Source organism: Mustela lutreola, chromosome 11, assembly GCF_030435805.1.
Source record: "Mustela lutreola isolate mMusLut2 chromosome 11, mMusLut2.pri, whole genome shotgun sequence".
NCBI lineage: Eukaryota > Metazoa > Chordata > Mammalia > Carnivora > Mustelidae > Mustela > Mustela lutreola.
The window spans coordinates 73,205,301-73,218,658 of record NC_081300.1 but is presented as its reverse complement, the minus strand read 5'-3'; the positions used below and the strand labels follow the sequence as shown (position 1 = coordinate 73,218,658).

The 13,358-nt window shown below is 49.3% G+C and overlaps 1 protein-coding gene across 1 annotated transcript in view; it reads left to right on the top strand.

The window, feature by feature from the left end:
- MYO18B (myosin XVIIIB) overlaps nucleotides 1-12,917 on the top strand; it is a 250,714-nt gene extending 237,797 nt beyond the window's left edge. The window contains exons 43-44 of the mRNA XM_059139951.1: nucleotides 9,195-10,443; nucleotides 12,709-12,917. Coding sequence (XP_058995934.1) covers nucleotides 9,195-10,431 — 1,237 coding nt within the window. The 3' untranslated portion in view covers nucleotides 10,432-10,443; nucleotides 12,709-12,917. The remainder of the gene's footprint in view (nucleotides 1-9,194; nucleotides 10,444-12,708) is intronic.
- Nucleotides 12,918-13,358: the final 441 nt, after the last annotated feature.

Sequence of the window (13,358 nt, the reverse complement as noted above, 5' to 3'; positions counted from 1 at the left end):
TTGAGGAACTGGGTGCTTTTATGACTAAGTCTGGGATTTTTTTATGGTTATTTTCATTGTACCATGTTTCACTGAGGCAATGTCTGTGAAAAGTGAAGGAATGCATTGAAAATTATTTAAATATGTTTAACCCAAGTTGAATCTCTAATCCAATTAGAGATTTTCATCCCCTTACATATCCAGTTTTTTCTTTTCCAAACACTGTGAGAATTGTATCAGAAGGTAAAGAAGTATAGGAGCACCAGGGTGGCTCAATCGGTTAAGCATCTGACTCTTGATTTTGGCTCCGGTCATGATCTCGAGGCTGTTAGATCAAGCCCCATGATGGACTCTGTGCTCAGTGAGGAGTTCCCTTGAGATTCTCTCTCCCTTTAAAAAAAAAAAAATAAGAAAGGAGAGAAGAAGGTAAAGAAGTATAAACCCAGTACTTTCACTGTCTCATCAGAGTATGACCTGAGATCTTTCCTTTGTTGTTTCAGGTGTAGAATGAGGCATCCAAGACAGCTGGGGTTTCACCTCCCTTTCCATTCTGATATTCTAGAAGTTGACAGAATTCTGTAGCAATGAAACCAGCCTTTTGGCTTGGGTTTAGACATGAAATATTTGCTCCAGATTGTATGCCGGAAGTTGGCTTGGGATCTATTGTTTTTAAGCTCGGAGATGTGGGATTGGCTGGCTGGGAAGCAGAGCTGCTAAGGTGTGAATGAACCAGCCAGAGGAGTTGGATGGAGCCCTTTTGTTCATTCTTTCTATGTTTCCATCCCCCCCCCACCTCTACCCCTCCATCCCTTCATTTTTTCTATCCTATAAACTTTCCTTCTAGATACCCAGGATTCATAGAAGAACAATGGGAACTAGTTCATAGCAATCTTGTTGGGGGTTACAAATAAGTCAACAGGCAATTTCAGTACATAATGATGGGGGTGCTCAGGGGCTGTGGAAGCCAAAAGAGATACCCTATCCAGTCGGGGAGGTGAGAGAAGGCTTTCTGGAGGAGGCTACAGTTGGGCTGAGCATTGAAGGATGAGTAAAAATTTTTCTTTTCTTTCTTTCTTTTTTCTTTTTTTGTAATATAGAACAGTGGTTCTTCCAAATCACCTGTAAGTTCCACTTCTCCTCTCCTTCTGTCCTTCCTCTCTTCTTTCTTCCTCTTATATTTTTCTACTCCAGAAGTATCTGGGCACCATCCATTCTATTAGCCTCCACCTTAATTTAACAATGCCAGTGTTTTGTGTATCAACTTCATTTCTGTCTTTAGCTCCCTTTCTACTTCTATTCACATCAAAACACATTTTTAATTTTTTTGCTGAACAATGTGAAAGTAAGTTGAAAACATCATAATAGTTTTCCCTAAAATAGTTTTCCATCTTTCTCCCAGAAGGACATTTCCTAACTACCATAGCACTCATGCACCAAAGAAAATTAACACACTTCCAAGATCCAAACTCCCACATTACCCCCAATTTCCTAAAATTGTCTGTATCACTGTATTCTCTTAAGGATATCCATTGCATTTTGTTGTTTTGTTTCTTTAATCCCTCTCTTTAAAAAATTAGTAGAGTTTATTTTGGGGGAAATTTTTAGAAGGATTACAGAAAAATTAAGCAGAAAGTTCCCATATACGCCATCTCCTCCCAAACAGTTTTCCCTCTTTTATTCACATCTCTGGTTAGCCTTTATTTCCTTTGAAAGTAGAATGGTCTCCTCACCTCCCCCTCATCACACTGAAGTGTGTGTGTGAGTGTGTGTGTGTGTGTTTAATAGAATTTTAGGGGTGGTTCTGATGGGCAACTGCATTCAAAAACTGCTTGTCCTAGGACCCAGTACCTAGTACCTAGCACCTAGCACCCAATAGAATGTATGGGTGAGGCCAAGGAAAAGTCTGCTGATGTACAGAAGGTTGGCGGATAGGTGTCTACTGAGGGCAAATTACTGGTCTTGCCCATGTGTCAAGGACTCATCACCCACTTAAGATCAGAGCAAACAGCAAGGAAGACTTGGGAGTTATCTTGTCTCATAGAAACCATTTTATAATTAAGAATATAGGGTATTTACAGAGTCTGTTTCCTGACTCAAGTCTTTGTACTTTCTGGCCAGGAGTAACAAGGTTCACTGTGGTTGAACATGCTTCCTCGGTATTCCACTCCCATGGCTTCCTCCTTGCTTTGAGTCTTCCAGCTGGATGGCCTTTCTCAGCCTTGGTTTCCTTGCCAAATCCAAGATTTGGATTATCAGCCCTTACTTACCAAGGGTTTGTATATTGAAATAAGCTCATAACTAGTAAGGAGGAGGTGGTGGGGAAGGGACTGGGATCTCCTTCTTATGCTTGGCATGTCCTCCTTGATATCCCTGCCCAAACCCTATCCCCCTTCCAAAAGCCTCACTCAACCACCAATGTCCTCCAGAAAGGCCAAGCCCCCAGGCTCTGGTACCTCTCTCCTTTGCCAACCTCCTGCTATACTTAGTCTAAGGCTCAACTTATCCAGAACTTTTTGCCCTGCTGACTCTTCTTCATGGGTTTATCCAGTCTCCACTCCTACTGTGTGCTCTCCAGGAGGGGAAGGCAACACATCCTCTGCTTCCTGGAGCTCAGCCTGCCATCTTATATAGCCAGACTAAGAGGAGGATAGCCTTGGCTCTGCTACTTCCTCAGCAAGCACACTTGCCTCTCCAAAGCCTCAGTTTCCTCATCTGTAAAATAGGGCAGTAAAGGGTAGGAGAGTAGAGCAGTTAGATGGCATGGATCCCAGAGCTGGACTCTGGCTTAAATCCATGTTCTCCCACTGATTATAAGGCAAATCATGTATCCTTCTGAGCCTCATTTGTGAAACGGGAAGATTATGATAGTGGGTTATAATAGAGGACTATTGCAAAGATAAAAATCAAGGAGTGTCTTGCAAAGCCTAAAGGCATAATATATAGCAGTGTTTATGCAGAATTCAGTTGCACCCTGTTGGGGTTTAATAAATGTCTCATGATCCTACCACATTACACAGTCTTGGGCACTGTATCAATGTTTATTACAGATTATCCATTGTTGTGTTGGCCTTGGTCACAAAACCTTCAGGTCATCTTAAAAGCATATCTGGCTTCCCATCCTGGGCCTCGCCAGTATTAGAACACCCATACATTTTTAATTTCCTCTTAAATTTCAGGGTGCGGATGAAGAATGGGGGTGACAGCACATCTCAGGGGATGATTCATGGTGTCATTAAGTCTGCATCGAGTTTTCTGTAGCTCCAGTAGGCCCAGGCTCTGCCCAGACTCAGACTGGGGGATTATTTTTGCTGTATAATTATGTAGAATGCCCATGAATCCTGTGTCTCTCCTTGACTTGAATCTCACCTTTTTGGTTCATTATGTCCCAGTGGGTGTTGAAATATATAGACATGTAAATAGGAGTTCAGCCGGTTGAGGTTTCCACTTGCCTTTCTAGCTGGAGGATGTGGGATGTTGTGGAAGGGAAAGGCAGGACATACAGATCTGGCCCACCAAGGTTCAAATCCAGGCTCTGCCACTGAGCCGGTGACCTTGAGTGAATGGCTTCTTATGAAGGAGACTCCATTTTCTCATCTGTAAGGTGGAGTGAGGATTCTGATCCTGATGAGATTGTGCATACAAATTAAATGAGTATAGAGGTGACTTTTTCATTTTCCACCTGATATTCATGGAGCATCTACTCATGTGGTAAAATGATGGAGCCTTGTTCACAGGACAGCCTGATGGGGGCAGGGGTGTGGTCCATGCTGAGACACATGTCTCAGCAGCTGGCTCATTCTGCCACCTAACAGACTGTTTTGATAAACTTGTCTTTTTCGTGTGCTGCTCAGAACGTGGTCATATATAGCAACTGCTCATTCTGGAACTTTTACCCTTAGTCTGGGGCCTTCTCTAGCCATGATGGGCAGAGCCATTAAGGAAAAAAACAATCAAACAAGCATTTAGATGTATAAACATACATTTGCTAAGAGTAGCATTTTGATCAGAATAAGTAATACAAGCACGTTGAAGTGCATCAGCCTTCACCTTGCATGAAGTGGTGGGGACAGGTGGAGGTGGATCTGAGCAACATTCACAGGAACTGACTCTACCCATCACATAGGCCCTCTCTAATTCCTCACAGATCCCTGTGAGATAGGGCCTTATCATCCCCACTCCTCCAGCTGAGCAAGTTCCAGCTCTACAAGGGACCTGGCTGGGCCTGAACAGAGGCAGGATTTGAACCTGGATCCATCTGCCTCTGAAGCCCATTTTCCTAGCCTGGGAGGTAAGAAGGTACAAATTTCCATATTTCTGCATATTTGTATCCTGATCTCTCTCATAAACCTTCAGAAGTTTAAGCCACCAATACTTAGAGTATTTTCATGTCTATTCTCTTATTCATCAATTTGCTTAATAAACATCAACCGGTACCTAGTAGGTGACAGACACTAGAGCTTCACCCACTCATCCAAAACACACTAATTAAGTGTCAGGGCACTGACACTTCACTCATTCATTGAGCCTATGTTAGTGGAGCAGCTACTATGTGCTAGAATGCTGTTCTTGGCGCTGGAGTATGTCAGTGAATACAACAGACAAAACTGCTGTCCCTTGGAGCTCTTATCTCCACAACATTGCAAGGTTGACCTGATTTCCCCCCCATTTCACAGCTGAGGACAACTGAGGCAAAGAGATAGGTGACTGTCCCAAGGCTAGTGAGTGGCAGAAGCAGACCAAGCTTCACGTGACAAATATTATCTGGACAAAGTAACATAGGAAACACTGTTAATTCTGTATCACATCACAGGGCTCAAAGGGAGGCTGCAGAGGATGGTGCTATTGGCTGTGGGGTCAGCTCTCCTGAGATTGGAATCCCACCTCTATTACTTCCACCTGTGTCTGCTTGCAGAGTTCACCCCAGGTCCCCTTGCAGTGCTTGGAGGTCATTAATTCCTATCTCTGGACTTGCTGTAAAGATTATGAATGAACGTGGCTATCAGCTCCATGAGGGCAGGAAGCCCATCAGCTGGGTCTCCCTTATATGCAGGACACCCAGCACTGGGTGATACACAGTAGGTGCCCAGCCTAGAGGTAACTGTTTCAATGACAACTGACTTAACCCTCCACTCAGTTATGGGACCAGCCCAATGCTGCTGTGACTAGAAGCTCAGTTCTAGCTGTTTTCGGTAGGTATGCTAGAGAATTATTCCTCTTCAGATGCACTAAGGCCAGACAGCAGAAGTTCCCAAGACATTCCTGGAGTCTCTCCTTAGAGAAGCTGGGTGTCCTCACCTAGCATTTGTCCATACCTGTCTCCCAGTGACTCAGAGAAACTTCTATCCATTAGCACTCTCCCTGGCCAAGGTTCTGGGAGGCAGGCACAGTGATATCTTGATTATCTGCCAGCCATCCTTCATGCGATGCTGATGGAGGAGAGTTCCATCTGAGTCAAGCTGTCCAGTAAGGACAGCTGGGGGAAAAATGAGTCTTCCCAGGTCCCAAGATGAAAACAGCAGGCTGGTTTGAAATATCGAAAGCTGGGTCAGAAACAGATCATCTGACTCAAAGGGCAGAACTGGGACCCTCCCCCCAGAAACATGCAAGAGGTGTTTGTGTTCACATGAAGTTCTGTGGTCTGCACACTGAAAGCAGTGGATGCAAGCAACTTCCTACTTGGATTGGAAATGCTGGCGTTGCAGAGGTGTGGGTGGATTTCTGAGTGGCAAATCCAGGAGCCAGTACTCAGCCATGACTCCTTTCATTCTCTTCTGCTACCCTGGCCCTCCCTATCCCATGTCTCCTGCTTCCCTTCTCGCTCTACCCCCACCTCCTTCTCCTCCTCATCTGTCCTGTCTGGCTACCCAGGAGTTTACACAGCTTGGCATATGTTCCTGTTTCCAGCCCACCAGCTGAGGCTCTGAACACACCAGACAACTCCAGGAAGGTGGGACTAAGCCCACCATCCCCCCCTACCCCCAGAGCATCAGGCTCTTGGGCCCCTCAGAGAGCTCAGTGACCCCCAGCCTGGGATATTTTGGCTTACACCCCTTATGGAAGGTGCTGCTCCTGGTGGCCTCTGGGAAGGCAGTCAGATCTGTCGGGTCTGGTGGAGACGGAGAATCCATGGGTTGGCCCCAGTGAGCCTCCGCCTTGTGTCATGGACATGAGCTTTTACCACCTGGCACCTCCAGACCCCTACTCCTGGGCTACTGACAGCCTCCTGTGACCCCCAGCCCATCCCGCCTTGGATCAAAGATGGGGAGGACAGATCCTCCACTGCCAGCCTAAGCCCCTTCCCCACCTCCCCCCATCTCTGCTCCCAGACACCCTCCTCCTCCTCCTCTCCATCAGCTCCATCTTCCCCCTCTTCTCCAGGCCCCCATCCCTTCACACTGCAGCTGCTCACTTGCCTGCTTCCTCTCCCCCCCATTCCCTCTGTTCCTCCTCCCCTTCCCCTGTGCTTCTAGGTCCTCTTCCTTGTGAACCTATTTTCAAGCTAAACTTGACTCAGTTCAACAAAATTTACTGAGCAGCTGCTGTGTGCTGGGCTTGGTGCCAAGTCAGACGGTACAGGGATGACAGCCTGCACGGTCCTGACAGCAGGGCTGGGGGGAAGGGGTTCCCCCCACCTCCTCTCCTTCTGCCTCTTTCTACTTCCTCTTCCTCTTCCTCCCCTCCTTCCCTTCCTCCTCCTCTCCTTCCTCCTTCTCCTTCTTCTCTTCCTTCTCCTCTTCTTTCCTCCTCTCCACCTTCCTCCACCTCCCTTCTCCTCCTCCTAACTCCTTTTCCCACCTTCTCCCCATGCTCTGCCCCGGCATCCACAGTCAGCACTGGAGAATGGGAGCTGGGGTGTGTAGGATGGCAGCATCCCAGGAAACTCAGTGACAGGAGCTCTGATGCCACCATCCCCCACATGGCAGTCAGTGGATGTGACTGAGCACCTGAGACCCATTCATCACGCCCACCTCCCTACGGGGCCAAGACAGGGTAGAAATGACTTTTGCCAGCTCTGGCAGCAGCCCACTCCCCTGGCAGTTGTGAGCTGTTTATTAAAAAAAAAAAAAAACAAAAAAAAAAAAACAAAAAAAAAAACAAAAAAACCAAGGAGCAAGAAATCTGCCTTGCCGTGGGCTCAGGAAGGGATTGACGACACACTTTGAGGTCCTCATAAAGGGGGCACTCCAGACCATGTCCTGGGATGACAGAGATGGAAGGTGACATTCAAGAAATGGGAAAGGAGGCAGAGGCTCTATGGGTGCTATCTTGGTGCATGGGGACCAAGCTTTCTCCAGAAGGATGGCTGCCAGGTCACCTTCTCACTCATTCCTCGGCTCATCCCTCCTGGAGCTTGGACTGAGGCTTTCATGGAGTCCAGTGGTGGGTTAGGCTCCAGATGCCAAGATTCCTAGGAGTATTTAGGATCAGCACGGGCTGTTGGCTATTAATGATGCACAACCATTAGTTATTATTGGTTCTTAATTCTTCATCTCACTACCGTTATTTGAGAAGCTAGGGGCCAGTCACATGCCCCAAGATTTTCTTCCATCCCTGTGACTTCCCCATGTGTCAGCACCATGACCTGGTGGTGCTTTTCCACACCAGAAGCTGGAAGGGCTTGGCACCAGGAGACTCGGATGGCTGGGGCAGTGAGCAAGAGGGAAGTTCAAGGCAGGAGGCTGGGAAGAGAGTGGGTGACAGAAGTAGCTCACCTATACCACTGCCTCCAACCTGTGCCTGTGGTCCCACCACCACCACCACTGCCACCATGACCTTGACCCTCCACCTAGCTGACCAAGGGAAGCAGAAGCAGATGAACACAGCCAGGCCTGTGACTATCACTCATGGAACTCTTTAACCGAGCATCATTGCCATGGCGACCTCCCATACATGCAGCATCTGGGGAGGCTTCTGCCAGTCCCAGAAGAGAGAGGCATATGGAATGGTTGAAGATTTGACCCCAGGAGCTCAGGAAAGCAGAGTCTAGGTCTGTACACATGTCCTTAGAAAAGATTCTGATTCCCGCTCCCTTATCTGTACCTTCCTCCCCCTCTGGATATCTCCTTCGGGGACCACTGACCAGGCTTCAAAAGTTCAGTTCAAAAACCCTTTAGTTCATTACGGTCCTCTCTTTTCTTTCTAAACTGTCCCTTGTGGTCAAGGTGCAATCACCCCTCAGTAAGCAAGAAGCCTTCCTCAGAGTCTTGTTCCAGAATCCCAACCCACCCCCTTACGTAAAGAGGTCTGAATCCTATTGCCACAGTTGGAGCAACAGTGTAGAGAAGCAGAATAATGACTAGAAACCTGCATGCACGTAGCCCTTGGTCATATTCAGGCTCCATCCCCTGGCTTTGTCTGCTTGCCAAGGCTCTGATGTTCACACCCCTTTTACTTTTTCATAAATTGTAACTTTGCCATGGGTGTGCAGGGGGTCATTTCTCCCAAGAGGAGGACAATTAGATTCTATTTATTAAAGGAACAGTTGATGGACTCTGGTCTCTCTCCTGTAAAAATGCCCTTTATTTTATAGTCTATAATTTTGCCTTGCCGCAAGGCTCCTACTTTTCAGAGGGGGAGTGTTTTTGGCTCAGCTCTTTCAAGATGCCTCTGTATGAAAGCCAAGCCTGGTATAGTCCCAGAATAGAAACCGTCTGTCCTCTTGTGTTTAGACTTGGTTTCGTGTCGATTTTATGAAAATCTTTCTCTTTTGGTGGGGTACCGAGTTCTTACCTCTACCCCATAAATCAATTAGGGGTGCCAAAGAGCATCCCACTGAGACGTATTTGGGTCACTGACTCTCAGAAGCCCTACTTGGTGGGACCCTCCTCTCGGCTCAGCCCTAAATAAATAAATAACTCCCTGCAGGTCCCCCTCAAGTCTCCAAGAAGCAAACCACTTATTTCGCAGCAGGCCCTGGTGTGGTAGGTCCTATCATGTCAGATATGTCAGCCATCCTAACTGCCGTTTTAATCCACTCGCACGTATGTAGCTGGGTTTAATTATAGGCAGAAACTGCATTTCAGAAAGCAACAAGAAGTCATTTACATGGCTCGAATTTGCCCATTAAATCACTCGGTTCATTTGAGAGTGCAGTCAGGATGGTATGTCCAAAGAAAAATAGTATTAGTGCCTGTGCTTAGCGGCTCTCACACCGATGGCACCAGACCATGTGAATGCCGTGGTTTCTACTAACTATGTGTGTCTTCTTGGCGCAGGATGAAAGACGAGTCCAGAGATGCGGAGAGGTCCCAGCCCGCGTCAGCCCTGAGCAGAGCCCGGACCGTGCAGAGCCAGACCTCAGGGGACAAATCTGTTTCACCCCTCTGCCTCCGACGGCAAAAGTACTACCATCCAGGGGATGGGGACGAGTGTGGTGGGCAGAGAAAACCTGCACAAAGACTGGGGACACGGTCTTCCTCCCCAGCTTCTCGGAGTACAGACACGTCCCCTGCGTCCAGGGAAAAGCTGCCCAGTCCCTCGGCAGCCCTGTCGGAGTTTGTGGAAGGTCTCCGAAGGAAGAGAGCTCAGAGGGGCCGGGGGTCCCCGCTGGGGCTGGAGGACTGGCCCACCCTTCCCATTTACCAGACCACTGGAGCTTCTGCACTGCGGAGGGCCAGAGCAGGCAGTGACGAGGGAGCCCTCTCATTGGGGTTTGGGGTGAAGTCAGCCCTGGAACAGGAGGGTGCCTCTGGGACATCAGCCGGGCTCCTGCGGTCCACCAGCCTGAAATGCATCTCCTCCCAGAGCACCGAGGGCACCACCCAGCCGCCTGAGAAGTTGAAGACCCGGTTCAGCTCCTGCGAGTCCCTGTTCGAATTAGGGCAGAGCTCCGGCAGAAGACTGAGCCCCCCAAGCTCATCCAGGTCCCTGCTCTTGTCACCCACGCTGCGGCCTCGGAGGCGCTGTCTGGAGTCCTCTCTCGATGACGGAGGCTGTCCAGACCTGGGGAAGGAGCCCCTCATCTTCCAGAACCGCCAGTTTGCCCACCTCATGGAGGAACCCCTGGACAGCGATCCATTCACCTGGAAGGTCCCAAGCCTCAACTATGAACGCAAGACCAAAGTGGATTTCGACGACTTCCTCCCAGCCATCCGGAAGCCTGAGTCTCCCGTGTCCTTGGCTAGAGCCCCCAAAGAGGGTCAAGACAGTCCGCGGCACTCACGCATCCACTTTGAGACAGAGGAGGCTGACCGGACCTTTCTCTCAGGGATCAAGACCATTTTGAAAAAGAGTCCGGAGTCCAAGGATGACCCCGCTCAGCTCTCTGACTCGTCCTCCTCCTCCAGCTCCATCGTGTCCTTCAAAAGTGCCGACAGCATCAAGAGCCGACCACGAATCCCACGGTTGGAGGGTGATGGTGGCGAGCAAACGTCCCCTGAGCACAGGGAGCCGGGAGCAGGGAGCAAAGACGAGGACGTTGAGAGCATAATGAAGAAGTATCTCCAGAAGTAGGAGCCAGTGCAGGTAAAAGCAGCAGGTGGGGACTGTTCTTGGGAGAATGAAAACCAAACAGCCCGCCCAGGTCTGGCAGCCTGGAGAAAACCTGTTGCTGCTGCTGCCTTCCTTGCTGTGAGTGATTTCTCTAGAGAAGATGGGTTTTAGAGATTCTTGCGGAAGTAATGAGTTGCCAGATGCAAAGCTCTCTGCGAGGTGCCCCTGGTTCCTTAGGATTTTAAAATGCGGACCCATCGGAAAGCAGAGGGTCCTGTAGGACGGTGCTAGAGAAGGTGCTGGGCTTTTTTGTCTTTCCAAGGCTCCATTCTGCCTGGAGCTAGAGGAGCCATGGTGGTCTTCTGTCCATGTAATGATGGCAAATCTTATGGGGAAGACTCAGGCCGGGGCAGAAGGGGCTTTGGGAAGAGTGGGATCCATCTCTTGCTTTACATATCCAGAGAGAAACGGAGGCCCCTTGTGTGGGTGGGCAGCAGCAGGGAGCCAGTGCAAAGTTCCCAGAGCAGCAAATGGGGAAAGAGAAGTAGGGCTTCCCTCTCCAGAGCTAATCCTGGACTTCTCCGGACTAAAGGTAGGAAGAGGAATCCATTGCTCATAATGGCTTGTATTTGTTGGGCATACATATCCAACAAGTCAGTATCCACAGGGATCCCCATAGGTGGTTAGGATGACTGATTCCCATTTTACAGTTTGGCAAACAGAGTCAAAGAGGTGAAGCCCCTTGTAGGACGTCAGCCAGGCAGAATGGCATTCGAAACTCCGGAATCGCCACTTATATCTGTAACACTTCTCCTTGGTGACCTGTCCTGAGCGCGATCAGGGTAAGCTCAGGGTCTTCTCAGTGACAGAGCAGGATCTTTAAAGAAGTTGCCTGTGTCGACATCCCATAGTGAGGTCGGCGTCCTGAACATCTATACTTAAAGGGATGTTGGAACTTCCCGACTCTGACCTCACTGGTAAAACAAATGAGGGAGCCCTCAAGTTCAAGATTTCCCTGGAGAGTCGGCCACCAACCCAGTCACCTTGACCCCCAGTTCGGTGCTCTTTGCCTGAGGCTGGGCTGGCCCCTGACAATCCCGCCCAGAGCACATTTCAAGCCTTCGGGTCCTGGATGTTCCACTCTGTGACTCCTCACTGAAAGGCAAAGCCAGTCTGGGGAGGCTGGACGTCATCAGAGGAGGTTTAGGTCCCTCTCTCCAGGTTCAAACACAAGGCAGATGTCCTACCAAGTAATATAATGGCACGTGGCCTCCGGGAAACTCTTGGGCACTGAACCTGAAGCAGCTTCAGGCTCTGGCAGGATGGGGCAGCCGCAGGCAGGTGCACAGCCTAGGCCTTGCCTCAGTCCCCAACGTTCCTTCCAGAGGCCTCCTGGACTCAAATGAGCCACTGGCCTTCACACCCATAGACCTCCTACTTTGAGAGGCACCCTTAGCCCATCAAAAAGCAATTGCCCCTTCCGAGGAGACAGGCTCAGACTGTAACAGAGCAAATTAATTTGACTTAACACGGCCTTCTCTCTGCTCTCAATTACCGGGAAGAGATGTGATATTCATTTACATTATTATGCTCTCGGGGACACAGAGAGCAGTTTCAAAGGCCAAGTAAAGGGCACACGTCCATAAGGAGAACAGTTCTTAGCAGAAGTCATCACAGAACATCTTGTCTCTGCCATTTTTTTTTTTTTTAACTCAAGTCCTTCCCCCATCCAGTAGAACTCACCGTGGTAACAGCCTCTGCCAAAAAAAATATCTTCCACCCTGCCATGCACACTGGAGGCTTGACCTGAACGATAGAGGTATAGCCCCATCCCCCGTGAGGCAATGTATTAGGGGATTCAGATCCAAGTGAGCCCACCCCCATCCCTATAAGCTATCACCTTCCGTGTATCTGACTGTGGGACCTGGGGCAAATCATGCGACCTGGCCAAGCCCCTGTGTCCACAGCGCGAAATTGGGGCTGATAATACCATCCCCCAAAGTAACACTGTGAAATTTCTGTAAATACCAGGGATCTCCAGCTTAGGGCCCAGCACCCACTGCAGGCGGATAACATCAGGTGCCCCAGCGCTCAGCCCTTTGGTCCTTCAGGAGCTCTGTCCCAAGTGTCTCTTCACTCATTCCTCTTCTGCTGCCCATGCTCCTTCATTCCTCTGGGTGGTGTCTCTACAGGAATGCCCCCCAGAGACAGGGGATATCAGGTCCTTCACCCCTCACCCCCGCCCCAAACATCCTTCCTGCATCCCGTTGATCCACTCTGACCTACGTTTGTTTCCAGCCTCCTGAGATGTACTGTCCTGGAAGACTTCCTGGCCCCACCACTGGAGAGAGAGAGAGATGGGCCAGGCCTGCCCAGGGGCCCTCAGTCCAGAGCTGGCCAGCATGGCTGTGCTTGAGTGGCCAGAGGGGTCCGGCAGGAGGCATATCCCTCGGGCATGGGATCCCAGCATGCTTGGTCTATACAAAATAAAGTGATAGCTCCTTGGCCTCCATGCTTCCTGTCTGTTCTGCGATCATGGCACCCTGGAGGTTTGATGGAGGTGGCCTGGGGAGAAGGGTTCCAGGGAACAGCATCAACCCAAAATGTTTATTGTTTTGAGTACACACTGTTATTTCTCTCCCCCTCCATAACTCCACACAAGGGCCTTGCTCCTCTTCATTTGACCTCATCAACTCAAGTGCCACCTCCTCCGGGAAGTCCTCCATGATACATCAAACGGCAATAAGTGCTTGTTCTCCCTTCTCCCTCAATTCCCATATTTACCTCTATCCTAGTCCCCTTGCCTGCCTACTCACCTACTTTGTGCACATATGTGTAGGCAAGCTTTCAAGAAACTTGAGTAGATGAGTAGATGAACAAGCCCCTGAAAAAGTTAAGGAACCTATACTCCTCGGATGCGTGTGACACACTGACATGAAGGCATTCCC